General features: G+C 41.0%; 1 protein-coding gene across 1 annotated transcript in view; it reads left to right on the top strand.

Annotated features, from left to right (window-relative positions):
- Positions 1-706: 706 nt before the first annotated feature.
- Positions 707-25,878, top strand: part of radil2a (Ras association and DIL domains 2a) — a 32,395-nt gene continuing 7,223 nt past the window's right edge. The window contains exons 1-13 of the mRNA XM_067571351.1: positions 707-1,320; positions 2,796-3,134; positions 3,662-3,897; positions 7,374-7,702; positions 9,932-10,627; positions 10,857-10,894; positions 13,179-13,348; positions 13,447-13,559; positions 17,843-18,062; positions 18,855-19,027; positions 22,480-22,624; positions 23,917-24,098; positions 24,220-24,598. Coding sequence (XP_067427452.1) covers positions 1,193-1,320; positions 2,796-3,134; positions 3,662-3,897; positions 7,374-7,702; positions 9,932-10,627; positions 10,857-10,894; positions 13,179-13,348; positions 13,447-13,559; positions 17,843-18,062; positions 18,855-19,027; positions 22,480-22,624; positions 23,917-24,098; positions 24,220-24,598 — 3,148 coding nt within the window. The 5' untranslated portion in view covers positions 707-1,192. The remainder of the gene's footprint in view (positions 1,321-2,795; positions 3,135-3,661; positions 3,898-7,373; positions 7,703-9,931; positions 10,628-10,856; positions 10,895-13,178; positions 13,349-13,446; positions 13,560-17,842; positions 18,063-18,854; positions 19,028-22,479; positions 22,625-23,916; positions 24,099-24,219; positions 24,599-25,878) is intronic.

Here is a 25,878-nt window from a genome sequence, read left to right as displayed (position 1 = left end):
TACAATTCATTCTAAATTCACAATAAATCCATTCATGGCTCCTACACACTATATCTGTAATTCGGATAGCTAGAGATAAGGTTGAAAATCAGCGAAATGGTGCTTTAAACACTGTCTTTGTATCTCATATAATTAGTACCAAATTATATTGTTCTTTCCAGGAATCTTCCTAAAAACATACAGTTGAATATCAGTTAATTTATTGGAAATGATAGGAAAATGTGGGTCCCTTAAAATAAAGTGTTATCTATATGTCATATATACCTTATTTCACTTAAAATTTTAAGGAGGACATAGTGCTTGGGCCTACAGGTCCCCTCTTTCTCTCTATGTGTGTCTATGTGTGTGTACCTGTATGTCTGTCTTTGTGAGGACTAATTAGACTTTTAGACTTGTGGGGACATTTTAGCCGGTCCTCACTTTGGCACATATATTCAGAAGGCTATTTGTGGGGTTAAGGATTGATTTTAGGGTTAAGGTTTTAATTAGGTTTAAGTTCAGTTTAGGGTAATGTTTCGGGTTAGACATTTAGTTGTGATGGTTAAAGTTAGAATAAGGGGTTAATGAATGACGGTCCTCACAAGGATAGAAGTACAAATGCGAGCCTGTGTGTGCGTGTGTGTTAATCATTTGTCCCGCCTCTTCGCTGACCATGCGCGTGATGCCTCAGTGACGTCAGCTGTAGTAGCTCGCGACCCCAGCAGCAGCAGGTTGCCTTTCATTCAGTCCGCTCTTCGCTCCCCGGCGGAGTTAACGGATCTCCAACTGTCATTATGGACCGGACCGTTTTCCAACTGCCTCCAGCCAGACACGGACAAACTGTGTGTGAAAATATCTCCACGTCTTCTTCGTTTGCTGCTGAATTTTCCCAGTTTGGATTTTATCTTCAGGAAAAGTTGGAAGTTTGAAGTAACGTACCGGCGCTCTTTTGGTTTTCCTCTAACTTATGTGGGAATATAACGTTAGCTCATCTCACTACTAACATTTTTAATAACTTTTATATCTAATGGATACATAAACACTACACTGTTGGAATACTTTTTTAAATTTTGGACGGTTTTTTTTTTCGAGGTGGAACCGGACACTTCTGATCCCGAAAGGTTTTCAACATCTAGTCGCGAATAATGCTATTTTCTTGTCATCTCGACTGTTTCAGTAGTTTTGTTGTGTTTACGTGAACTGAAAACTAAAAATGATTTCGGAGGAGAGAAGCAGCCACGTAAATAAACAAGCCCTGAACTTCCCTGTGGGTTTACTGATCCGTTCTCCAAAGAAGCGCCTGGCCAAGCTGGGGAGGAAACCCAGCAATGGATCTGTCCAGTAAGTCTATAAAATCCACTTCAAAGGACGAGTTCAACATGTTTCAAGTCTGACTTAAAACAGCAGTCAGGAGCCCAAATAAACATTGAAGCACGTTTTTCTTGCTGTAATCATTCCTCCTCCTGTTCACACAGACCATTAGAAGATCCCTTCATAATGCACTTACAATGGAAGTGATGGGAGCCAAAAATCCACAGTCCTCCTTCTGTGCGAAAATGTATTTAAAAGTTTATCTGAAGGTAATATGAAGCTTCAGATCTAGTCAAATCAAGTAGATATCTTTCAACATTACAGTCTTTTTAGTGCCAAAGTCCCTCTTTTTGTTACCAGCAGCTCAACAGGGAAACTGTCTGAGGAAACAAAAAGAGGGAAGATGATGTTAAAAAGACTGTAAATGTGGCAGATGCTGAAGCCTCATATAAGTTTCACATAATCTTTTAAATACATTTTTGCACTAAATGACTGCGTGGACACACTGTGGATTATTTTGGCCTCCATCACTTACATTGAAAGCACATTTGAAGGATCTTTTAACAGTCAGTATGAACAGGAGGAATGATTACAGCGAGGAAAACCTCTTTCACTTCTCATATGTGCACCTGACTGCTGTTTTAAGACACACTTGAAAAACTGTGAACCTGTCCTTTAACCCCCTCTATGAAGCATTTATAAGCATGATATAAAATTTAATATAACACACTATAATGTTGTTGTATGCAGACATAAAGACATTTTAAGTGTTTATTAATGTACAGTATTTGTCACAACTTCTCCTATGAAGACATACTCAGCATTATTACAACTATATTTTACTATATTGTCATTTTTTACTAAGTTTATACACCAGCCTCTACTTACAGTAAGGATACCTCACAACATGAGTTATAATTCTTGACAAATACATAAATAAACACTTAAAAACTGCAGTATGGTATGTTATAAAGCTGATGCACAATTCAGCTAGGAAGTTCATCATTTTCAGACTACCTTTTTCAAGCAAAAATGCCAAACATTTGATAGTTTACAATGTCTTAACGTTGTAGTAATTGAATATATTTGGATCTTAGACAATCAAGACATTTGATAACATCACCTCGGGCTGCAGGAAATCGTAATGGACATTTTTGACAGTTTTCTGATGTTTTATGGACAAATTAATTGATTTATTGAAGAACAAATAATCAGCAGATTAATCAATAATGAAAATAAGTTAGTTGCAGACCCTACTGAAAAGAGTATTATGGTGGAAAGTCGCTGCCTTATGATGATCAGCTTAGAGGTCATAGTTTATTTACCCCTACATATAAATCAGTGTGTACGGTGAACTGTGGTTGACAGCGTTTGACCTGTCTGAGCATACAGGATCCACACAAATGGTATACACACACGCAGAACGGCTGATTCTTTTATTGTGTACGTTCAGGGCATCGCATCGTGTACATTATCTCACCATCTTTTCCTCTGATCCCTCTCAGGTCCAACAACTCGGACAGCACTGTCCGCTCCACAGAGAGCACGGGTGTCCGGCAGCCAGCCAAGAGCAAAATCCGCCGGCACAACAACAGACTTTCAACTGTTTTCAACTACAGCCCCAACCTACGGGACAGCGGACGCCGTGGCCAAGCGCTGAGCAGCGGGACGCTGGCTGGAGACCTCCAGGCTGCGGACGACCCAGCCGAGCTGTCCAGCCAAATGTCTGTCCCCGGCATTCTCAAGATCTTTGGCAGCGACATCTGCCAGGGGACCAACTACAAGAGCGTGCTGGCCACCACACAGTCCAGTGCAAAGGAACTGGTGAAGGAGGCCTTGGACAGGTGAGAGCTTTCATGAGACTTGTGTTATATTTTAGATTTGAGAGAGATGTTAGCCTCGCAAACTCAGACTGTTATCTATCAGTGACTGGAAAAACTCTACTAAGGATTGATTGGGTCTAATGATGTGACTCATTGCCTTTCAAAACTCCTACAACTTGTGAACAGCTGTTAAATCAAAGTGATTTAGATATAAAATAAACCGCACAGCATATTTCTCACCTTTGCTCAACTGTAGAGCTTGATTTTCTTAAAGATTTGATATTTTTTGCAGTGATGGTCCAGCCATGCTAACAGCTCCATGAGGGTGTTAAAAGCAAACATCAGGATGCTCAAATGTTCAGTGACAATATTCAATTGCTGAAGTTTAGCAATAGAGCTGAAGCAATGAATTGATTGGTTGATCAACAAAATACCATTATTAAAGAGCTATTTTGATAAATAATTAATCGTTTAAGTTTTTTTTTTTCCAGCAAAAGTGCTAAACAGTTCCTTGTTCCACTGTCTGAATTTCTACTTTTCTCGTTTAGGTACTGCCTGGAAAAAGAAGACGCCAACGATTACGTGTTGTGTGACGTGATTGGCCAGACGGGTGCAGATAACCAGTGGAAGAGGGAGTGTTTCCGTGTGGTGGGAGACAACGAGAAACCCCTCATGCTTCAGTCGCTTTGGAAACCCAAGGAAGGTTTCTCCAGACGCTTCGAAATCCAGCTGCGAGCGAACATCGAGGAGCAAAGTTTAAAGGACAGAGACACAGTCACAGCAGGTACACGCAGGTGGAAAAGAGCCACGTCTTCTTCATGTGTTTCTCGGAGGGGTCTTCTCCAGAAACCCAAGACTCTTTCAAAAGCGCACATCTAACCGTTTTCAGTGATGTAGACATAGCTCAGTGACCCTAACATCCTTACGCCTGGGTAATCAATCACTCAGTCTCTGTTGTGGTGGCATGTGGAGCTTTTATCCTTGCCTCTTATTGCAGGCTAACAGCCTTCATTGTCCAGCTTATCACCAGCTAGAACAGAGGAGATGGCCGGCATGTGAGAGAGGTCAAGAGGAAACAAAAGCTGCAGTGAGGGATAGAGGAGGTCAGAGCGGCCCCACTCTTATCTTTGTTTTATTGCAAGGGCCCATCAGGGCCCCGTGAAGCTTCGAGGCACCGAGCAGCTCTTCCCACTGGGCCTGTAGCTGCCAGAATGTGGCCACTCACTGCTGTGTTATTCTTTCTGTCAGAGCTCACTTCCTGCACGCTGGAGTCCGTGCAGCCCTGTTGACTTTGGCACAAGTTTGTTGTGGTTCTCATCTGCTTTAGACCAGTATATTGCTTTGCCAATACTGGCTTTTTAATTAACCTTGTTCTGTTTGTGTCTTGAGCTGCTGATATGTTGGAGACTCCTGCTGATCACAGCCGTAAAAACTGATGTTTAATTGTTTTTGAGAGGTAATTCTGTGTTTAAATGAGAGATAGAGTGATTATCGATGAGCTAATATTTATCGGCAGGTATTCCACATATACCGGTCCATCAGTTTGGGTGATTTATCTGCTGACAACATCCAGTATAAAAGCAGTCCAGGACAAACTGGCAGATGGTCTTCTGTAGTCCCAAAAAAAATATTTATGTCTAGAAAAAGGTGCTTTTTATTCTTTAACCCAATGTTCTTATTATTCTCTTTTTGCAATGATGTGCCAAGTGTCTAAAATATTAATTCTCCTCTTTGTTATTGATATTCAAAATCTCATATTGGCCTGTCCATATTTAAACACCTGACATATTAAATAGCTTCTGTAGCTCAACCAAACCCCTGAAAAGACTTTTCATTAGTTTGGGTTTAGATGTGTGAGTTTTAAAGGAAATTATTTTTAGGGAAATGACATATTGGCCAGAGTAAGATGAGAGAATCTGTTACTGGAAATATGAAGCTGAAACCGGCAGCTGCTTATCTTAGCTTAGCACAAAGACTGGAATCAAAGGGAAACAGCTAGCCTGGCTCTGTCTGAAGGTAACAAAATCAGCCTTCCAGCATCTGTAAAGCTGACTAATTAACACGTTAAATCTTGTTTGTTTAATTCGTACAAAAACTGAAGTGTATAAACTAGGACTACAACTAACCATTGTTGTCATTATCAATGAATCTGAGGGTTATTTTCTCAATTAATCGATTAGTCATTTAGTCCAGAAAATAGTGAAAAATATCTGTTGTAATTTCCTAGAGTCAAAGGTCACGTCTTCAAATGTCTTATTCTGTCTGATCAACAGTCCAAAACCCAGAGATATACAGTTTACTGTCATGCATGACAAAGAAAAGCATTAAATCATTACATTTGAGCAGCTGAAACCAGAAAATGTTTGTTTGTTTGTTTGTTTAAAAAATTACAAAAACGATTATTTGATAATCATAAAAAGTTGCAGATTAATTTTCTGTCAATCAACTTATCAGTTAATCATCTAATCGTTGCAGCTCCAGTATAAACGCTGCTCTTTTGCCACCAGTGGACTCTCCAAAAAATTACTGGTTCTGGCCAAAAAATCATCCCACACACTGTTAGCGGGTGAATTTTGTTACCTGCAGACAGATCCAGGCTAACTGTTCCCACCCGTTTCTAGTCTTTGTGCTAAACTAAGCTAAGCGGTTCATATTTTCCATACAGAGTGGTATCAATTTTCTTACTTACTCTTGTCAAGAAAGAGAATAAGGTGATTTCCCAAAATCTTTAATTATGAGTCATATATGCTGATTGTCAGAGATAACTTACATTTTGCTGCACGAATATGATCAAATTTGAAGATTTGAATATCATCTAACATCAGTAATCAATGACTGTCATCTGAAAACATCAGCAGTGATCTTTATAAGCCTCTATCAGTCCAGCTTCAGTTCCCATGTTTCCCTCCTGTGTGATCCACCCTCTCACTGACCAGGGGAAACTGCCCCTTTACCTCCTTGGGTTTTTTAGGCACTGAGCCCAGTCTGTCACACTGGGGGTGAACAATGTGGAAAACACCCATTTCCACAGCTGATAAGAGCGGCAGAGCGCCGGGTGTGAAGCCGGGCTCTTTGGACATTCCATGGTGCTTAATGGGTTCAAATGAGCTGAATAGTGTTTGTGTTACGTCAGGGCCGACAGAGCGGCTGTTGGTATCAGATAGAGGTGGCCACAGCTCACTTTCCCTGCACATTTCCTCTCTTTCCTCTGGTTATGTTTCGTTTGAATTGGTGCCAGTGCAGTGAACCATTATGTTGGAGTCAGTTTGATTGACCAGAGTGATTTTCAGGGGAGTTTTGGTCATTGTTAATTTTTGTATATGTGTTGAGCTGAATATGTTTTACTTTCAAATAGAATCTCAGCAATAATTTAATGTTGATCCATAGAAATATATTGTATAAATTGTCCTTTCTGTGTTTTTGCTCTTTTCTTTTGCCATTTTGCCAACATTGTGGCCACAAACAGTTTAGGCACTGTCTTATCATGAGTAGAGCTGCAATGATTAGTCGTTTAATTGATTAGTTTAGAGCTGCAACTAACAATTATTTTCATTATTGATTAATCTGTCGATCATTTTCTCAATTAGTGGATTAGTTGTTTGGTCCATAAAATGGTGAACAATGTCAATCACCGTTTCCCAAAGCCCAAAATGACATCCTCAAATGTCCAACAGTCCAAAACCCAAAGATATTCAGTTTACTGTCATAGAGGACTAAAGAAACCAGAAAATATTCACATTTGAGAAGCTGGAATCAGAGAATTAGAATTTTTTTTCTTAAAAAATGACTCAGAATGATCAAAATAGTTGGCGATTAATTAAATAGTTGGCAGCTAATCGATTACTTGTTGCTTTTGTCATTTTTTAAACAAAAATGCAAAAAACTTGCTGGTCTTCAGGCTTCTGAAATGCGAGAATTTGCTGCTTTTGTTTGGATTTCGCTGGGACAAAACGAGACATTTGAATATGTCACCAGGGAGTCTAAGACATTATAATGACCACTGCAATTTCCCAAAGTCAATGGTTGCATCTTCAGATGTCTTGTTTTGTCCGACCAACAGTCCAAAACCCAAAGATACTAAACCTAAGAAACACATAAACCATCAAATTTTTGAAGCAAAATGTTTGGATCGTCCAATTTTTTTTAAGCTAGTCGCCAATAAATCGACTAATGGTTGCAGCTCTGATGAACAGTACAGCTTGGTCTAGACACTACTCAGTTTTGGCATCGCTATATCACACTGTCTCCTTTTCAATCCAGGCCTCAACGCTCAGGCTCGTAAGCTGCAGAAGAGCCGCTCCAGAGTGACCTCGCTATTTGTGGACGGCAGCGGGGAGGACGTGGACGGACTCGGGATCTGGAGAAGTCTGAGTGAAATGGATCTGTCAGCGATGGGGAAGGAGGCCAGCCGGGCCCAGCAGAGCGCCCTCAGGGAGGATCCCGAGGCCGAGGCCGACAAGGAAGTCCTACGGCTGGGTATGGAGAAAGAGGAGACGGAAAGTAGTGACGACAACACCACCCAGTACTCCATTCACCCACCCTTCGACTTCCCTTACTTCCTGCTGCTTCAGGGCTACAGCCACAGACAGGTGAGTGAGAGGGAGGAAGTGCTGCTAATGTGAAGATAACGCAACATTTTCAACATGTATAATTGTCAAATGAATTGGTAAACATTGTTGTAATCACCTTAAACAGATAAGTAGGGCTGTATCTAATGATTGTTTTCTTTATCAGTTAATCTGATTATTAGCTTCTTGATAAATCAGTGACTCATTTGGTCAATAATATGTCTGAATATTGTGAAAAGTCTCACAGTTTTACTTAATCCAAGGTGACACAGCAGTCCAAAATTAAAAAATATTCAGTTTATTTTTGAGTAAAACTAAGCGATGAGTTTGAGAAGTCAACGAAGAATTTCTTTCACCTAAAAATAAATGTGGGAAGAAACTTAGGTTGTAATTAAATGAATGGTTCCTCTTATCCGTCATAGATAAAATTGCCTTAACTAAGACGTCACTGTAGTTGATTCATTGAAGAACTCTCAAGGTCCTTGAGAGAGTCTCCAGGCAGTTTGTAGACAAGCAGAGACAACAAGTTCATCAGAGTATTGGACTGAATGTCTTATGTTAAGAACCTGGAGGAGAAAATCCCAGAGTCAGAGGGTAGAGCTTTGGTCACCTGTGTTATAACAGGTCAGAGAGGAAGGAAACACTCTGTGCTTCGCTGTGGGTTTCTCAGCACGGACTCGGGATCCTGTTGTCCTGCACAGGCTCAGAGTCCCGTAGAGGAAACAGAAGTGACACTCTCTGCTGGAAGTTCAACACAGGACGGGCAGTCTGTCAGCATGTCCCAGTGAAAGGACAAGGAACAGTCAGTCACAAGGAAACCTGCCCAGGACGTTTGGCCAAACAAGGAGATAACCCTGATTAAAGACACACTGTAGAGAAGGATAAAGCTCTAAACTACACGGGAGCTATTCTGAGAGCATATAAACAAACTCAGTGGGATGAGGACATGTAAACCGGTGCACTGTAATCTACATACCAGTATACCTGATCCTGGCTTTAAACTATCCCTCATATGAAAACACTTTCAAAAATATCACCTCCAACACTGTCTCTGTTGATGTGTTGTTTACACAGCTCATTTTTCACAGTAAATCAGAGAGTCAGGCTGTGGCTTCGGCCCCGCCCATTCCCAGGAACAGGAAGCTCTCTTTCTCGCAATGGTGTTTATCCCCGCTGGTGGAGATTGCTGACTGTGCGGGATACTGGTAGCACCACAGCAGGCCTAATCTTACTCTGCAACAATAGGTCAACCCAAAGCCAAACCAAAGGAACGAGGCAGGTCTGCAGTGTATCAGCGGTCCTATAGCAGGAAACATTAGACCTCTAACGTTTGTTTTTGAGACTGTGTCTTTATAGAATAACCGGTGGAACTGCAACTAATGATTATTTTCTCGATAAACTGGTTAATCATTTCGTCTTTAAAATGTAAGAAAAAAGTGAAAAATGCTTGTTTAAACTTCCTACAGCCCAGAGTGATCTATTTAAATAGCTTGTTTTATTCAACCAAAAGTCCAAAACACAAAGATATTCAGTTTACTATCATATATAACAAAAAAAGCATCAAATCATCACATGTGAGAGGCTGGAACTAGCAAATATTTGCTTGAAAAATGGTTAAAACGATGAATTGATTATCTTAAAGTTGCAGATACATTTTCTGACAATAAACTAATCGACTTACTGTTGCAGCTCCAACAAAATAACACAGATTATATTACCTGCTGGCAGAAAATTATATTCAAGACCATTTCTGAAAACTTGTTGGTTTGGCTTTGAAACAGTAAGAGATGTGAGCTTTATTTTATGAAAGAAAAATAACTTAACATGGGATGTAATACATTTTTTGCAAACAAAATCTGTTGACATGTAGTATCATGTGGGATAACATATGTTGTAGTGGCGCTATCTTCATACCTGTGCTGCCGTTACATTGCCTGTCACAGACCTCTCAGTCTGCTTGTCTCCTACCTGCAGAGATGATACGGTATCATCGCCCGACTAATAGTCTTAATGTGGTGTCCCTGAGGTCATTGACATCACTGACGCCTCTCTCATAAGCCCTTCCATTCTTGTCTCGTCATACTGCCAACGCAGACTGTACTTACCAGCTGATCCTGCTGCTGCTAACACGCACACTGCTGGATGATTTCCAAAAATGTTGCATAAGAAAATCACACATCGACTGTCATTTTGAATAGTTTAGGCAGCAAGAATAGAAAATAATTAATTAAAAACTATGTTTTTTTGCAGGATTTCGTCATCTATCTAATGAGTGGGACCACCACCATCTTCGGCTGCTGCAGGGAGCACTGTAACGGAGAAGATGAGGAGAGGTTAAAGGTCGACATCCTTCTCTTTGCTCCTGATGTGTTGCCCCAACACTGCTGCGTCAGACGCCTGGACTCTAACAACCCGACCTCCACAGGGGAGCCCAGAAAGACATTAACAATGCTGAAGCCCCTCCACGGTGCTCCTGTCACCAGGAATGGTTTTCTGCTGAAGGAGGAGGTAGAACTGAATCCGGGGGACTTGGTGGGTTTGGGGAAACACTACCTGTTCATGTTTAAGGATCCTACAAGCACATCAGGATCTCTCCAGACCCCTCCCTGGATGACAAGACTCTGCCCGAACTCTGACACAAAGGTGTCATCCTCTTGTTCATCATGCGGTTCCTCTATGCCCGTTAAAAGGTTTCAGAGAAAGCCTTTACCTCCTCGCTGGAGGGACCTGGAAGGCACAGCAGCTTTGCTAAGCTATGAGCTGGAGCAGGAGGAAAGAGTCCTACAGGAGATTTTGGAAATGCTGGACCCCAGTGGGAATGAACCAAAGTTGACACCTGCTTTCCTGCTTAGCCTCTGCATCCAACACTCAGCCTCCACGTTTGAGCTCACACACTTCAGACAGCTGCTGCTCCGGATAGCCAGCCAGATCCAGCTGGTTATGTGGGTAAGGATGAAACTCTGCTCTGACTTTTTTGCCATCAGATAATCGAGCTTTTGTACCAGAGAGTTTGTTCATCTCTGTGCATTCAACGCAGTATTCCCCAGAGTGTGACGAAGAATATAAAGTAATCAAATGTGCCATCAGGGTTGTAGGTAATGTACAGAAGATGGTTGATGTTTGCACGTAATGCATGCATGAAATGAATATTTTCTTTATGTGTTCTCCCTCTCAGGAGAAGACAAAGGAACTTGCAGCAATCCAGCCAGAAACGTGAGTAGACAAACCACAAGTGTTTTCAGAATGGCCCAGAAATACACGACAATGACCTGTCACAGAGAGAAGAGCTGCAGCTGCTGCCTGTGATGATATATAACACCTGACACCTCAAGTCTTACTGTCAGAATAAAAGAGGAGTTAACTTCTTCCACTCCGTCCCTCCTATTATAGACCCATTTTTGTCCTTTTTAGAAGGGGGGCAGAGGATCTTTAAGGGGAGATAGCAGGTTAACAGTATATGCTACATAGAAGTGGAGATACATCATCTGAAAACTGGGAACCTGAAGATTAATTTGAAATGCAGCTCAGCACTGTGTATCAAGCTTTTCTACTCATAAATCTGTAATAAACGTTGTGTTTTGGTTAGGCACATATTCAAATAAATCCTTCCAAAATACCACATTAAAACACCAAGACCTTGTGGAACACCACAGAAAAATTCATGCTGTGATTTGGTGCCAAAAAACTTTTGACATTTGGAGTTTTCTGTAAGAGCTGCATTTTTTGGTAATTGGATGGCGAGCACTTCTGCTGCTCAGAAACCCTCTTATTGTCAATATACCTGGTAAAGCCAAACATCCTCTGAATACCCTCAGTCTTTTTATTTTGTGGTTGTAAAGTTTCATGAGGCTGTGATCATCCTAGAAGTCACAATAATTCATTTTATAGAGTGAGGTCAAGTTTCAAACAATGGTCTCACTACAATGAAATGGCTACTATGGGGACTAACATCATTATACATGAATACAATTGGGCTCAATGAATCCACAAGAGTCTCAGCCTTCCAGTCAGACCCAATTTATGCAATTTTAAGACTGTTTAGGGACCCCAGTATGCAGAAATATTCAAATAAACCAATTTTAGAATAGGCGAAAATAACACATTTATACTGCATGCAAACAATTGCATGGTTCTTGCCCAAAACTGCATGGGATTAGCATAAAATGGGCATGTCTGTAATGGGGAGACTAGTGGGTCTCCACAGAACCCATTTTTATTCAGATATCTTGAGGTGAGAGGTCAAGGGACCCCTTTGAAAATAGCCATGCCAGTTTTTCCCTCACCAAACTTTAGCCTAACTTTGGAGCGTTAATTAGCCCCCTTCCCGACAAGCTAGCATGACGCAGATGGTACCAACGGATGCCTTCGGCCTTCTAGTTTCATATGATACCAGTGTCTTCTGTAGCTTTAAAACCGAGCCTTTCAGCCTCTGAAAGACAGTGATGTCGGCCAAGGACGCCAAGGCGTCTTTGGTGCGTTTAAGAGATTAAAGTGATTTTAATACTATGTGCTCTGCAGAAACCAATGAGGTCTCTTAAATGCAGGTTGTGCAATAAGAGCATTTCCCATTCTTTAATTCCCCATCTTCTTTAAGAAACTAAAAACAGCTGAGAGTTTTTCCATGATGACTGTGCTACCAGCTTTATCAGCTGTGTTTTTCATGAGAAGTGAACAGTTGCACCAGTCAGGTGCTACTGCAGTGAAACTTTTGCTGATATGCACAAATATAAGAGGAAGTAAAATCAATGTAGGTCAAAACAGTTTTGTTCACTTTAGTGTTGTTGCATTCACTCAATTCTTATAAAACAAAAAATGTTCACTTCCTCTTGAAATCACAGGTTTCTATTGTGTCACTTGTACAACAAAATGCACAAATATTACTCACTAATTCAGAAGTCAGACTCACTGAATACTGTTGTTACAACAGATCACATGTATGTTGTAAAATGTACGGAAAGTCTAGTAAAAATACGGTAAGTCAGAAGCACTATTTATAGACAGGAAATCATTGGAAAATCAGCATCTATTCTGATAACTGGTTAATCATTTTGAGTCATTTTTTAGAAAAAATGCCAACATTTTCTGGTTATAGCTTCTTAGATGTGAATATTTTCTAGTATCTTTAGTCCTCTATGATAAAAACTGAATATATTTGGGTTGTGGACTGTTGGTCGGGACAAAACAAGGTTGCATCTTGGGCTTTAGGAAACAGTGATCTACATTTTTCACAATTTTCTGACATTTTATAGACCAAACAACTAATCAATTCATCGAGAAAATAATCGACAGATTCGATGATAATGAAAATAACTGTTAGCTGAAGCCCTAACAATTTTATTATTTTTTAGATATAATGACAGCTAAGTTGCTATTTCAGTGTCTCAACAGGACACTACAACTTGTTGACAATTTAATTTAAAGTATATTCAGATATTTTCCATATTTTTTACAGTGTACAGTAAAACTATAACTTAAGCTTGCTGTGTTTTCACATCAGGAGCTCCAACGACGGGCAGCCCGAGCAGCTGCAGCTGCTCAGCATGGATGAGCTGATCCCAGGTCTGCAGCCGCTGGTGCTGTGGATGGCCAACTCCATCGAACTGCTGCACTTCATCCAGCATGAAGTCCCTCAGCTGCTGCCCTGGAGGCAGGACCAGGAGGACGAAGGTGGGCAAAAAACACAACGTGAAAACAAACTTTACTGCATCTGTCACGCTCACAGCTGTCGGAGTACAGTATGTATTATTAAAATGTATTTATGGCAGGTCTGCTGGACTCTGAGATGTTATCCACTCGGACAGCCTGTGAAGAAGCCATGACGGTCCTGGAGGAAGTCATCATGTTCACCTTCCAGCAGTCTGTCTACTATCTAACAAAGGTTGGCTGCCACACACACACACACACACATATACAGCATATATACTGTATACATTATGTTCTTTAACATACAGAATAAAGCAAAGCATGTACACACACTCATATAGTGACATCAACATTTTCACATCCTTTTGACCTGTTAAATCTGACTGTTGGTCACATGTTAAGCAGGAAATTGAACTGTGTAAACACCACATTCTGTTTTCATTGAGTATATTCCAGACAGAAAACACAATAACAGAATGGAAACACCGACTTTTGTCTGGCACTCTCACTCAGGAAAGGCCTGTGAGATAGTGAGCGGGGTGTCTTTTCCACTGACTGGAATATAAACAGAGACAATCTTGTCTCCCAAGGTTACAGTGGTTTGTTGGATAGCAAAACCAGAATGCCTGATTTGGTGAGAACCAGTATGGATGTGAACATCTCAGGGCTTTTTTCAGTCTCGCAGTTGCACTGATGAACTGTCAGAGGGACCAAACTCCATATTTATCAAACTGCTAAAAGAAAAATTAACAGGAAAACATAAGATTAAAAGCTAATATAACCTTTCTTATTACTTTGAATGCTCTCAAGCTCCAGAAGCCTCTTAAAGAAGACGTATCATGATCATTTACAGGTTTATATTTATATTCTGGGGATCTACTGGAATACCTTGGTATGATTTACAGTTAAAAAAACTCCTTATTTATCTTATACTGGCCCTTTATTCAGCCCCTCAGTTCAGCCTCTGTCTGAAACAGGCCGTTTTAACTTCTCTTTAAGGCCCCCCGCCCAGTGAGCCCACTCTGTTCTGATTGGTTAATTCCTTGAAGCTGCCCATCATGGCTCTGGAGGCTACATAAACAAACAGTGTATTTCAATCATATCCGAAATACACGAGTGGACAACATGAACAACCTTAGCAACAACCTTAGCAACAACCTTAGCAACAACCTTAGCAACAGACTACGGAACAGACGGCCGTTTGTGGGCATATGCGAACAATCTGATGTCAGTTCGATGGGGAAGTAGAAGGAACTTTGCAAACGAGGCGTACAGAATGTCTCATCCTTCACACTCAGCAATGACTTTTTTAAGTTGGCTCTTTAGAAGTGTAATTCTGAGAAGTTATATAAATATGGACCCTTTTAAAATCAGGAAATTCATCCTCTGGATTTGTTGTGTGAAGTACGTGACAGCAGGCAAGTTCCCTCTTTTACAGCCCAACAGGACACTCCCAGGCTGGATTTATGTGATTTTTTCCCTCGTGTTAAAGCTTCTTATTAAAGGCTGTTTGTTTTGCAGAATCTAGCTGACATGACAACACAGACGCTTCACAGCAGAGGCTGTAGAAAAAAAAAACACAACCACTCCGCACAGTAACTCTTCAAGGACAGGAGAGAAGGAACAGGGTGGGAAATCAACACCAGCCATCAGCCAAATGCTGGTTAAGCAGTGGCTGTTGGCTGGTGAATTTGAACATTTATATGTCAGCAGCTGGTAGATGTTCACATTTAGTAATTTCCCTCCCTTGAAGGAAATAGGAACAGTCTGTGCTGTTGTTTTGAATTCGAAGGCATATTTCTATTACTTGTGCTGCACAAAACTGAGGGAAAAAAGGTCATTTACCTGCACAGTCTGCTCTCCAGTCGACCTCAGCTGAAGGCTTTCCTTTTCTTTATGAGGTTGTTTTTCAGCTTGCCGTCACATTTATTTCTCATTTTCTTGTTAATCAGAAACTCCGTTTCAGCTTCATTAACAGCAGTAACTTATGCTGTAATTCCTGTCTTAATTAGCTAATGCATTATTTATAAATATGCTTGGTGGAAACTGTTACTCTGGTAGAGTAAGGAGGAGGATTAGCAGCTATGAGCAGCAGTCTGTTTCCTGCAGAGGAAGTCAAACTGTTGTCACAGAAACACCCAACAGAGGAAGGGAGGAGGAGAAAAAGGTCTTTTTGTTAATTTCCTGTGAAATGTGACCAACTGTTCATAATGTACAGACACCTTCTTTTTTTTTTACCACTTCTGCTTTTTCATCAGGCTAAGTTTGTTCAAATTAGAATACAAATAAAACTGCATGAAATATTTGATGGCAGCATTTAAATACAACACAATAGAGCGCTGAGTAGAACCAACAGAAGGAAAAATGTGAGGAAAATCTGTAGATCTGCTGAATTTCACTGTAAATCATCATCTGACCTGTCGCCTCAGGCACGCAGGGTTATTGTCGTCTTTATTGCCTCTCTCTCAGTTTGTCTGAGGTCATTATCTTAGTCACGGTGTGTGAGAGTGTGTTTGTGTATTTGTGTACCTAGCGGGTGATGTCATGCAACTGAAACAATGGCGGAACTGTGTCAGAGGCACAAGTGATAAGAGCCGGATCTGAGTGAGAACTGACAAGGAGTTAACGTTCAATAAAACAGCTCACAAGATCTGCTGTGTTTGCAGAACTTTTATACAAATATATCTGAGTGAAATCCATGTTTCTCTGTCAAACACTTACCCTTATTAAAATGCTACATTTAGCATTTTTTTAAAGCTGTATTATGTGATTTTTGACCACCAGACAGCTGAAAATAGACTTTAATACACACTTACCTCTTCAAAGCTTTAATCTTGGCTTCGTGGAGGTTTATAGCAAGTTTCAGCTCATCGTTTAGCTGTCCAGCTGCAACTTTACTGTTTTGATTCACTCTCGGTGCTCTCATTTCAGCTCAGGCAGCTGTTTTCAGAGAAAAAGCACTAAAAAGCCACTGTGCACTACCTGCTCAGCACCAAATGGCAAACAGACACAGTTAGCTGTAGGCTAGCTGGTGAACATAGTGGAGCGTTTAGCAGCTAAAGAGCCAGATATTTCCCTCAGGAGTTGGTAGAGAGCAGAAACAGAGCTAAAAGAGAGTGAATATTGGTCTAACATTCACCAGGTGGACAGAAACACGACTCCAAATGAATGATAATGTTGCTCCGTAACTGCTGGATGTGGAAATAAGCAACTGTTTGCTAACAAGTTCAACATTTCAACTCAAAAAGTGATGATACATCAGTGTTTTCGCCGAAAAGAAGTGACCAAAAAATCAGTTAATGCAGTTTAAATAGTTGGTTTATCTTGGTCTTATGCTAATGTTCTATGATTGCCTTTATATCTAGGAGAAACAGAGCAGCATTGGCATCTTTCTAGCAACCTGACAAATGTAATGCTGCTAATAATTATGTTTTCAAGCATTCACATCAGTTGGTAGTTGATGGTTAAAAATACTGAGCATTTTCCAATAGAGCACCACATTATAGTCATTAAATTTAGGTTAAATTACCTTGACACTTAAGGCATGTATTATTTGGCGCCATTTACAGTAACGTAAATCTGAGTTTGTTGAAGTGAACGCTATTTACAAGTTAGAAACTGTTATCAATGAGGCCCAACAAGTCCAGTATTCTGTGTATTTAAGCTCTGGTTTGCTTCAACAATCCTTTTTGTCTCTTTAGGTGTTTGACTCTCTTCACCAGACACTCATTTATTTAATGTCTTCATTTAATGTTGGTGCTGAGCTGAGAGCTTTTGTATAAATGAAACCATTGTGATTCAAAACCAGTGAACAGCTGAAAGTTGCAGACGAGGCTGTTGATTCCCACTGGGATCGGTAGTACTGCCGACTCTGTTGCTACATTTTCACAGCTAGAGGTTTTCTTTTTTAAGTGTCTTTTACTTCCTCCACCAGCTGCCAGAAAACCTCATCTACACATTGTCTTTCGTAACTCTTTTAGCAGTAGTTTCATGTATTTATTGATTGATTTATGTTAAAACCCACAATTTCAAAAGGTACTGGGATGTTTTATTTTAATTCCCTGTGTGTTTTAATCCTTGTTTTGGTGCAGTTTGACACATCTAAAATGAGTGAAACTGTAGTGTGACTGTAGGTTGCACTTTTCAAGTACCTGCAGTTGCCCTTTGTGTTGGGGACCATAAGCTTTCCTGCAAGGTTTCCTGTGCGCTCCATGAATGCCTTCCTGTCTTTGAGACATTATGTCATTATGTTCTGTACGTACTGTGGCAGCACTAAAACAAGACGAGACAAAAAAGAACATGACCGTCCTTATAACCTTATTGCACTGCACTTAAAACGGTAATACCAGGAATCATCTGAAGGCAAAGGAAAGTTGTGTCTATGTTTAACATGATTATATGTTTTTATGAGCGATGATACTCAACAACTGATTCCTGAGGTGCTTTAGCAGTGGTGATGGTAGAAGTGGGTATTTTCCAGTCCAGAGGTTCATCAAACATATCCCCGTCTCTCCACAGAGTATGTATTCAGCCTTGCCGGGTCTGCTGGACGGGAACCCGTTCTCAGAGAGCGGCCAGCTGCGAATGCCTGACGGACTCAGCGGCATCCTGGAGGTGCTGAAGGAGGCGTTGAAGCTCCTCACAGCCTTCCAGGTGCACCCAGACATTTCTTTACAACTCTGTGCCTACCTGTTCTTCTTCATCAACGCGTCGCTGTTCAACGCCCTCATGGAGAGAGGTAAAACCTCAGCTGACTGTCCCATGTTGAAGGAATAGTTCGGTATTTTTGCAAAACACTCTTATTTCCTTTCTTTCTGAGAAGCAGATAAGAAGGTTGATACCAGTCTTGTGTCCATATGTTAGATAATTAACTGTCTGGTGTGCCATGATAGCCTGCTGGTTGAGACGCACGCCACATAACCGCGGCTCGATTCTGGCTGCAGACATTTATTGCATGTCTTACCCCTCTTTCTACCCATGTTTCCTGCCTCTCTGGGCTTTTGACTGTCAAATAAAGGCAAAAAAATGACAAAAATAATGTAAAGAAAATAAAAAATAATAAGCTTTCCACTGAATTGTAATTTTTAGACTTTGATTTTTAGACAAACTAAACAAATCAGTTTTGGTTTCGAACTTCTCATCTATCAAAATAACTTGGCTTAGGAAACCTGTTAAACCTGGTTTAACTTTTGTTTTCAATGTCATAACTGAGGAATTGCAGAACATGCTATTATTTTCAAACTTCAGGCTGGGATTACTAACAGACACAGATTTTTTACGATGTTCTTTAACTTTATATTTTGACCATTTTCACCATAAAAACACCATTTTATTCTTTTCCCCCAGAGTTTTTTGTTCCAAATGAGCATTTCAGATTGACATTTCAGTTTATTTCCTCTTCTATTACATGTTCTTTTCTTTTTCTTGTTCTTTTTTTCTTTGTAAAACCAGAATCCGGTTGCTCTGATAGGTCAAACGAGCCTCAGTTCACACATGAAACAATCTAACTGAGCATTGATTTGTCGTTCAGGATCGGTCGCTGGGTTCTACCAGTGGTCCCGAGGTGTCCAGATCCGGGCCAACCTGGACCTGCTGATGGACTGGATCCAGAGCATCAGTCTGGGCGATCTGGCCACCGAGTTCTTCCAGAAGCTTTCTGCTGCTGTCAATCTGCTGGCTACACCCAAAGAAACCCTCATGCAGGTCAGAGGACATCCGTTTCTCCTTTCCTGTTTGTCTTACCAGGGGTGAGCCGTTGCCCCGAGAGTCCAGTCACTTTTGCGTCAGACTGAATGTTTTCATTGTCTTAAAGGTTAAAATCAGTTGTGTATGTTTATGTATTAGGTTGAAAAATTTCCATCTTTGGGAAATCAGAGCTTCACTAAACTCTTCCCACTGCAGCAACAACAACAACAACAACAGCTCCTTATCGTTGCCAAACCTAGCGATGACGCTGACTAATAATGCTATAAAACCTGAGGAATATTGTCTGCAGAAGTCTGTTATTGGTTTATGAGAAGAGAGGCACTAAAACTCACGTGCAACAACAATGCATCTTGATCAGATATGAGGAAGTAGCGTGCGGGAAAAGAAAAGTGTAAATACAGTAAAAAAACGTCTATTTCACTGAGCGGAAACATGCGGCTGAGAGTGCAAATGTCCTTTTAATGTTAAAAGGCAGACAAATACATGAGAGTTAATGCATTTTAAAGCCTCCATTTCAGTGTATGATCAGGAATAACACACTATATCACTCAAACAATACTGTACATGTGTTTCGCTTTTACTGCGCAGGGCTGCCTTGCCAACTTAACACCTAATCCCTCCTCCTTAACTACATGTTTTCTCGGTTACCCATTCAGATCTTGTTTACACTGTACAGCAGGAGGAAGCTGAGTTCTCACTTAGCTGGTTATTAAACACTGAGGTATTTAGAGTCTTAAAGAGGAATCAACACATAAAAGTACACAGGTCAAGGTCATATAAACCTTTTCCTGATTAACTGGTTTATGGTACCTGGAAAAAAGAGGTTGTGGAACCTGTTGGATGTTTCTGTGGTGGAGTCATGATACGCTACTGTTCCTGTGTATTACAATAGAAAAGGTTATAAATAGAACATGCCTCTAATATATACTATATATGTACAGTAAAACCATAAAAATGAGCTTTTCAGATAAGCTGTAACTGTTTCTCCACTTTACAAGATAAATGCAGTGAGAGAATATTTCAGATCGGGTTTCACTGCTTGTAAATGTGATTTATTTATTTAAACAGCATGTTGATGTGGGATCATTGTCAGCTGAGACGTCAGTAAAGAACAGAGAGGGAGTTTGAGGAACAGACGACACAACTATTTTTACTTTCAGCAAACTATTTCAACCGCTGGCTAACTTGTTTTCAGGCTGCAACACGTGTTGTTGATGCGCTACGACTGACTCGGGTTGATGGGAAGCTTACTGAACATTGTAAAGTTAATTAAAGTGGCTATAATGGATATTTGTCATCATAACAACGGATCAAAGGACAGGCTGTAACGAGAGAAGCGTCAGTTGTGTGTTCACAACATGTTTCCACTGCCCCTAAGTGGCCAAAAAATCCGTTATTGCAGGTTTAAGATTACTCCTGTTGGGCTGTATGAATGTGAGATGGGACATGTGGATGTATTTTTTTCAATTTCTATTCTGTTTAGTTAGTAGGTCAGGAATCACTGATGGCACCACCATGACCCTCTTCTACAAGAAATAGGTTCCACATACATTGAATCTCACAAACAGTTTATTTATTTCCATCTTGACAGCTATTAGCCACAACACGGTCCCTCCAGGATCTCTCAAAGCTGTGAAACACATCCTGCTGCTGCCTTTTTTTCTTTGAGAGATGCAGACTCAAACCATATTCTGTGGCACACATCAAAGGGTGTCAAGGACAACAAAAGAAACATCGGGAATTCCCAGAAACTTCTCACTAACACACTCCAAACACAGAATTAGAGCAGAAATATCTGTGTTTAAAGAACAAAATACTGCAAAAATACTCCTGCGATCCAATCTGCAAAGAAAAAGAATCACTTTCAAGTTTACTGTGAGAATAGACAACTAGACAACCTACATGTGACTATCTGAACGTATCCCTCCACCACAGCTTAGAGAGAAACCACATTTTCAATTTCAGTTTCATATTGAACAGACATTAAATTCAGCTAACAGACCACTGAAGCCTCGTATTAGCTTCAGCTGGACTTTGGAGAGTAGTGAGGTCGCCTTTCTGCTCTCCGTACCGTCTCTGAATTGTTATTTCCATGTACATGTGGGAGCGTCAGTATAGTATTAAGACAGTCTTAAAAAAAACCACATTACTAATTTAAAAGTGATATGTCAGTGGAATCCACTTCCTGTATTTGGAGGAACTGTGTTAGGATACGAGGTCTAGTTGAACTCGGGGAGGTTGACACCTGTTTCCACTGTACTGTGTGACTCAAAGCGTGATCCATCAGCAGGCACCAGCCTGACCGTGACACGACCGTCCAAGGCTGTGTCTCATCTGTATGTGGGAAATGGATGGTTGCTAAGAAGCTGGTGGTTTTATGTATCCCTCCCCCCTGGTAATGAGGTCACTTTTGGGGTTGCCACAACGGAGCACACACCCTCGACAGATTTTTTTAGTTTTCCATCTGGAGTTCTGGGCTTTTAAAAAAAAAAAAAAATGAAGTGCCTCGCTGGCACGGTTGTAAATGACAGCAGATGGATGTGGCGTTGTTTTGTTTTGCCAGCAGTTATGGAGGAGACAACATCTGAGGAGTTATTTTAAGATTTGCAGCTGCCAAACGCTAAATCTCAGACATAACAAACAGACATTTTTCAGTTTCCCTGCTGTTTATAAGCAGCATTTAAACTTCTGCTGAGCTCAGTGTGGCGTCTGTTAGAAGAGGAGGGCAGGGACGACATTTAGCTGGAGGTTTCTATTGTGGGCCTGACATGTCTGGGCAAACTCTTACTTCCACCAATTCAAATTGAAACTGACTGAATGAACGATGTAATGTTTATAATGTTTGTCTTGTAATCATCGCATGAACGTCGCTGGCGAGTGACTCACCTGTTTCCTTACCCTCGAGCTACTTTCCACAGGCATCCGAAGATCAAATATTGTCTTTCTCTTGTTGTCATTTCATGATAAAGACTCTCACAGAGGAGAGATAACATAAATGTTTACGCTTCTCACGGTGCGCAGAACAAGAACAACGCGTTCTTGTTAATTAGCAAATCCAGCACTCAATCAAACACGAGAAGAAAAGCTGCAGCGATAACAAACAACTTAAAGTGCTACTGTATCCACATTCAAGCTGAGAAATACTTTCCCAAGAGACTTTGTTACCACATCTAGCGAAAGGGGACAAAAAGTATTTACTAGATCATGTAATTGGTTTAAATGCTGTGCATGCAAATGAGAGAGTAGCGATGACTGTGTTTCCTTATATGGAAACAAAGCAGGATGGGAAAATGCTTGTTTCTCCCACCCTGTTATTCTCATGATGACTACAAAGAGCTTTTGTGGCTTGTTCTTCAAACTAAAACAGCGATGGATTTTCTTTTACAATCCCATATTTGCTCGTGTTGCTCAACGTTACATGTTTTCTTTGTTGTTTTATGTCCGTACAGGCGTCCTGGACGTCTCTGAGGACTGAGTTTGCGGCCCTGAACCCTGCCCAGCTCCACCACATGCTGAGAGAGTATAACTCCGGTAAAGCCTGTCCCGCCGGATGGAGCCCCTCGCCGGACGACGCGGAGGACGCCGTCAGGACGGGTGAGTCACGTAGACCACCCTAGAGATGAAAACATTAGCCGGTCGATCGATAATTCCATCAACAGAGAAATAAACAGTAATTATTTTGATGTTCAACAGATGTTTTAGTCGTTTTTCAAACAAAAATGCCCAAAATGACTCTGGTTCCAGCCTCTCATATGCAAAACAAGCAGTTTAAAGATGTCACGCTGGGCTCTGGGGACTTGCGACGGGCAAAATTGTTTTTTTTTTGCTGTTTTTTGGCATTTTATGGAGTAAACAAATACTTGATGAATAAAAATAATAACACCCTACAACATCCTGACTCAGAATCTGCACTGATCTGAATAATATTGCACTCTGTATAGAAAATAAATGATTAGTCATCACAAGTTCAGTTTGTTACAAGTGCATGTTTTATGCACTTTTCATTTATCAGCATTTATAATATCATAAAAGATAGGTGACAATCAGATTTGTTAAAAATGAAGATGCAAATTCCTGACGATGAAATGACCTTCTGCCCAGTTTTCTCCTTTTTTGTCTCGTACCAAAAGCATTTTCTGAGCGTTCCTTCGCCACAAGACGGCCCTGTTTACTATAAACTGTGGTAACCGGACTCCTCCTGCAGCAGGAATCAGAACAATCTATTGTTTAGTTTGCATGTTCAAACCCGAAAGGAGCCTCGCTTGACTGCACAAGACTTAATGATACACAATAGAGAGTTCATTAACTATAATAACTTGATAAAAAAAAGGAGCTCTGAAGAAAGTACAATGCTGCTGAAATGTCAACAAATGGAATAAAGTTTACACTAACAATCATAATACATGCGTGTGAACATGAGAGTGAAAATCAGTTAAAATCAGTTTATTCTTTTCTTTTTTAATCTCAGTGAAAATATGTCATTAAAACACTAATTTGGACTTTATGTTTGTGCTAAAGAACACTATAAATTAAAACACACTCAGGCTTTTTTTAGTAGCAGCCTGAATGTTCCTCTAGAGTAATCCTGCCAAGTCAGTCTGTCTCCACCAATCAGCTTCAGTCCTCAGTTGCCTCTCAAATCCACCTCTCCCAGCGGGGGAGCGTCCGCCTCGCTCTCACCTGTTTTCACCTCTTACTTCACTGCGTCCGGCCTGCTAAAACAGCAGCGACTGCAGCCCTGTACGTTATTTATAACCTTTAATTCAGTGTTAACCCCAAATACACCAGCTTTACTTCAAGTTCCAAGATTTATTTTTATTAGAAAGCTGCAATGAAAGTTGGGTAATTCATGATGTATGATGGCGGGCCTTTCTCTCTTCTTGCAGCCGACATCCTGGAGAGCTTCGACAACCACCCGCCGCTCATCCTGCCCAGCAGCACGTTTCACCTGGAGCTCGGTAAACCGATCGTGGAGCCCGCTCTGTTTGAACAGCTCGGTCATCTGCAAGAGTTCATACGCCAGCTCCCCTGCGGTGAAACCCAAGCCGAAGCTGATGTGGAGGAACAGGTAACAAGCTCCGCGACCCCGGAGCTCAACAGCATAACGAGAAGCCAGCGGCAGTCAGGAAATGAGACACTTTGATGTCCCTACATCTGTTATTGATTGATTTTATATTTCTCCAACTCAGGCTCTCAATGGGACGACCACAGACAGCCAGTCTACGACCTCACCCTCCGTCAGAGTCTTTCAGGATCCAGCCCATCAGGGGGTCTCTGACCCTGTTACCTGCCCCTTCCCTGAGGCGGATCTGGACTGCACCTCCCCTGCAGAGCCCACTCAGGCCCAAGGATCTCATGGTGACTTGAGCAGTTGTGAGGCAGTCCTGACCCAGAAGCTGAAGAGCCTGGAGCTGCAGAACGCCCTCCCAGGACAGGCAGACCAGGGCTACCATAAAAGCCTGGCGCTGGACCCGTCCTGCCTGCTGACGCCACCCAACACCCCCCAGGGTATGGAGCTGGCTGAGCTGGAGGCTGATCTGCAGGAGGGCGCCCGCCAGCAAAAGAAAGGTAACTATCTACTCTCAAACTGGACCAATCACAGGACAGCTAGATAACACTGTCTGATACTCTCATATAGGAGACAAAGCACACCTGTATGGAAAGAACAGTAAGAAAATATATATTATACAGGAACATATTGACTCTAATACATCACAAAGATTTATTAAAATGTAATATATGAATCACAATAATCATAGAAAATAAGACACATGAAAATGTAATAAATTGAAAAATAAGAAATAATATATTATTTGGCCAAAGCAAAAGCAACAGGCTAAAATGTGTATAACTAGGAACATAGTGCAGGAAAATGAACTCAAACAAAAGAAAGAAATTAAAAGGACGTCTCCTGGAGAGACGGTCAAAATAAATTCATCTTAAAATCTGTAAAAGAAGAGTAAGATCTGTTAGTCATACTCAAATGGTTTGTCAGTTTAAGATCAGAATCAGAGTTTAAAGCTGTGGTTGATAAGGAGTTCTGGGCAGGAGGAAGATGTTCTCGATGTACAGACGCCTCCCAAGTGATGAATCACATCCTATTTTTAGTGAATATGAGCTGTTGCCATCAGGTCAAAGCTATTTTACTGTAACTCTGTATGATGAAATAGGACTGGACTGGATGAAATTGCTCATTCTGATCCCACAGAATATTTCCATGCCACTGCGAGTGTGTACTAGACAGTTAGCCAATTAATAAAAACTCCTTCACACAAAGTGATTTTGGGCTGTCTGTTATGAAAGTTGACATCGTGAGAGAAGCATGGTGAAATATTTGGGCGTCGTCTGTGACAACTGATTTGGAGCTTTGGCGACCAGAAATTCAGGATCGAATTCTGACAATGTGACTGCTGCTACGACCCCCGACTAGACACAAACCAATCAGAATACGACATGACATGACGCCGAATACACCGGCTGGTGTGACGTTTCACAAGCGCAGTAAATGATAGTACTAAATAGAAGTTTGTTCTTCTACTTACATCGTTATTCACCACATGTTCAGTGCACATCTGTCATCCTCAACCTGATAACGTACACTCTGACACGGATTGAGACCAAGATTTGATTATATGCGTCTAGCACAATGTGACATCCAGTAAATTTACACAATCATTGTTGCACAGTGTAAAGGCGACTTAAGATGGCGATATGGTCGAAAAGGGCTAGTTCGCACGATGTGACAAAGAAGTGTTTCTAGCTGTTCTGAATATCAAAGAAAGGTCGTAATAATCTTTAAATGTGGAGATAAGAGCTCACACCTTCAGACAGTCTCTCCTGGAAGGTGT

The sequence above is a fragment of the Thunnus thynnus genome, chromosome 17, assembly GCF_963924715.1.
Source record: "Thunnus thynnus chromosome 17, fThuThy2.1, whole genome shotgun sequence".
NCBI lineage: Eukaryota > Metazoa > Chordata > Actinopteri > Scombriformes > Scombridae > Thunnus > Thunnus thynnus.
The sequence above is the reverse complement of the archived record's forward strand: the minus strand, read 5'-3'. Positions and strand labels throughout refer to the sequence as shown.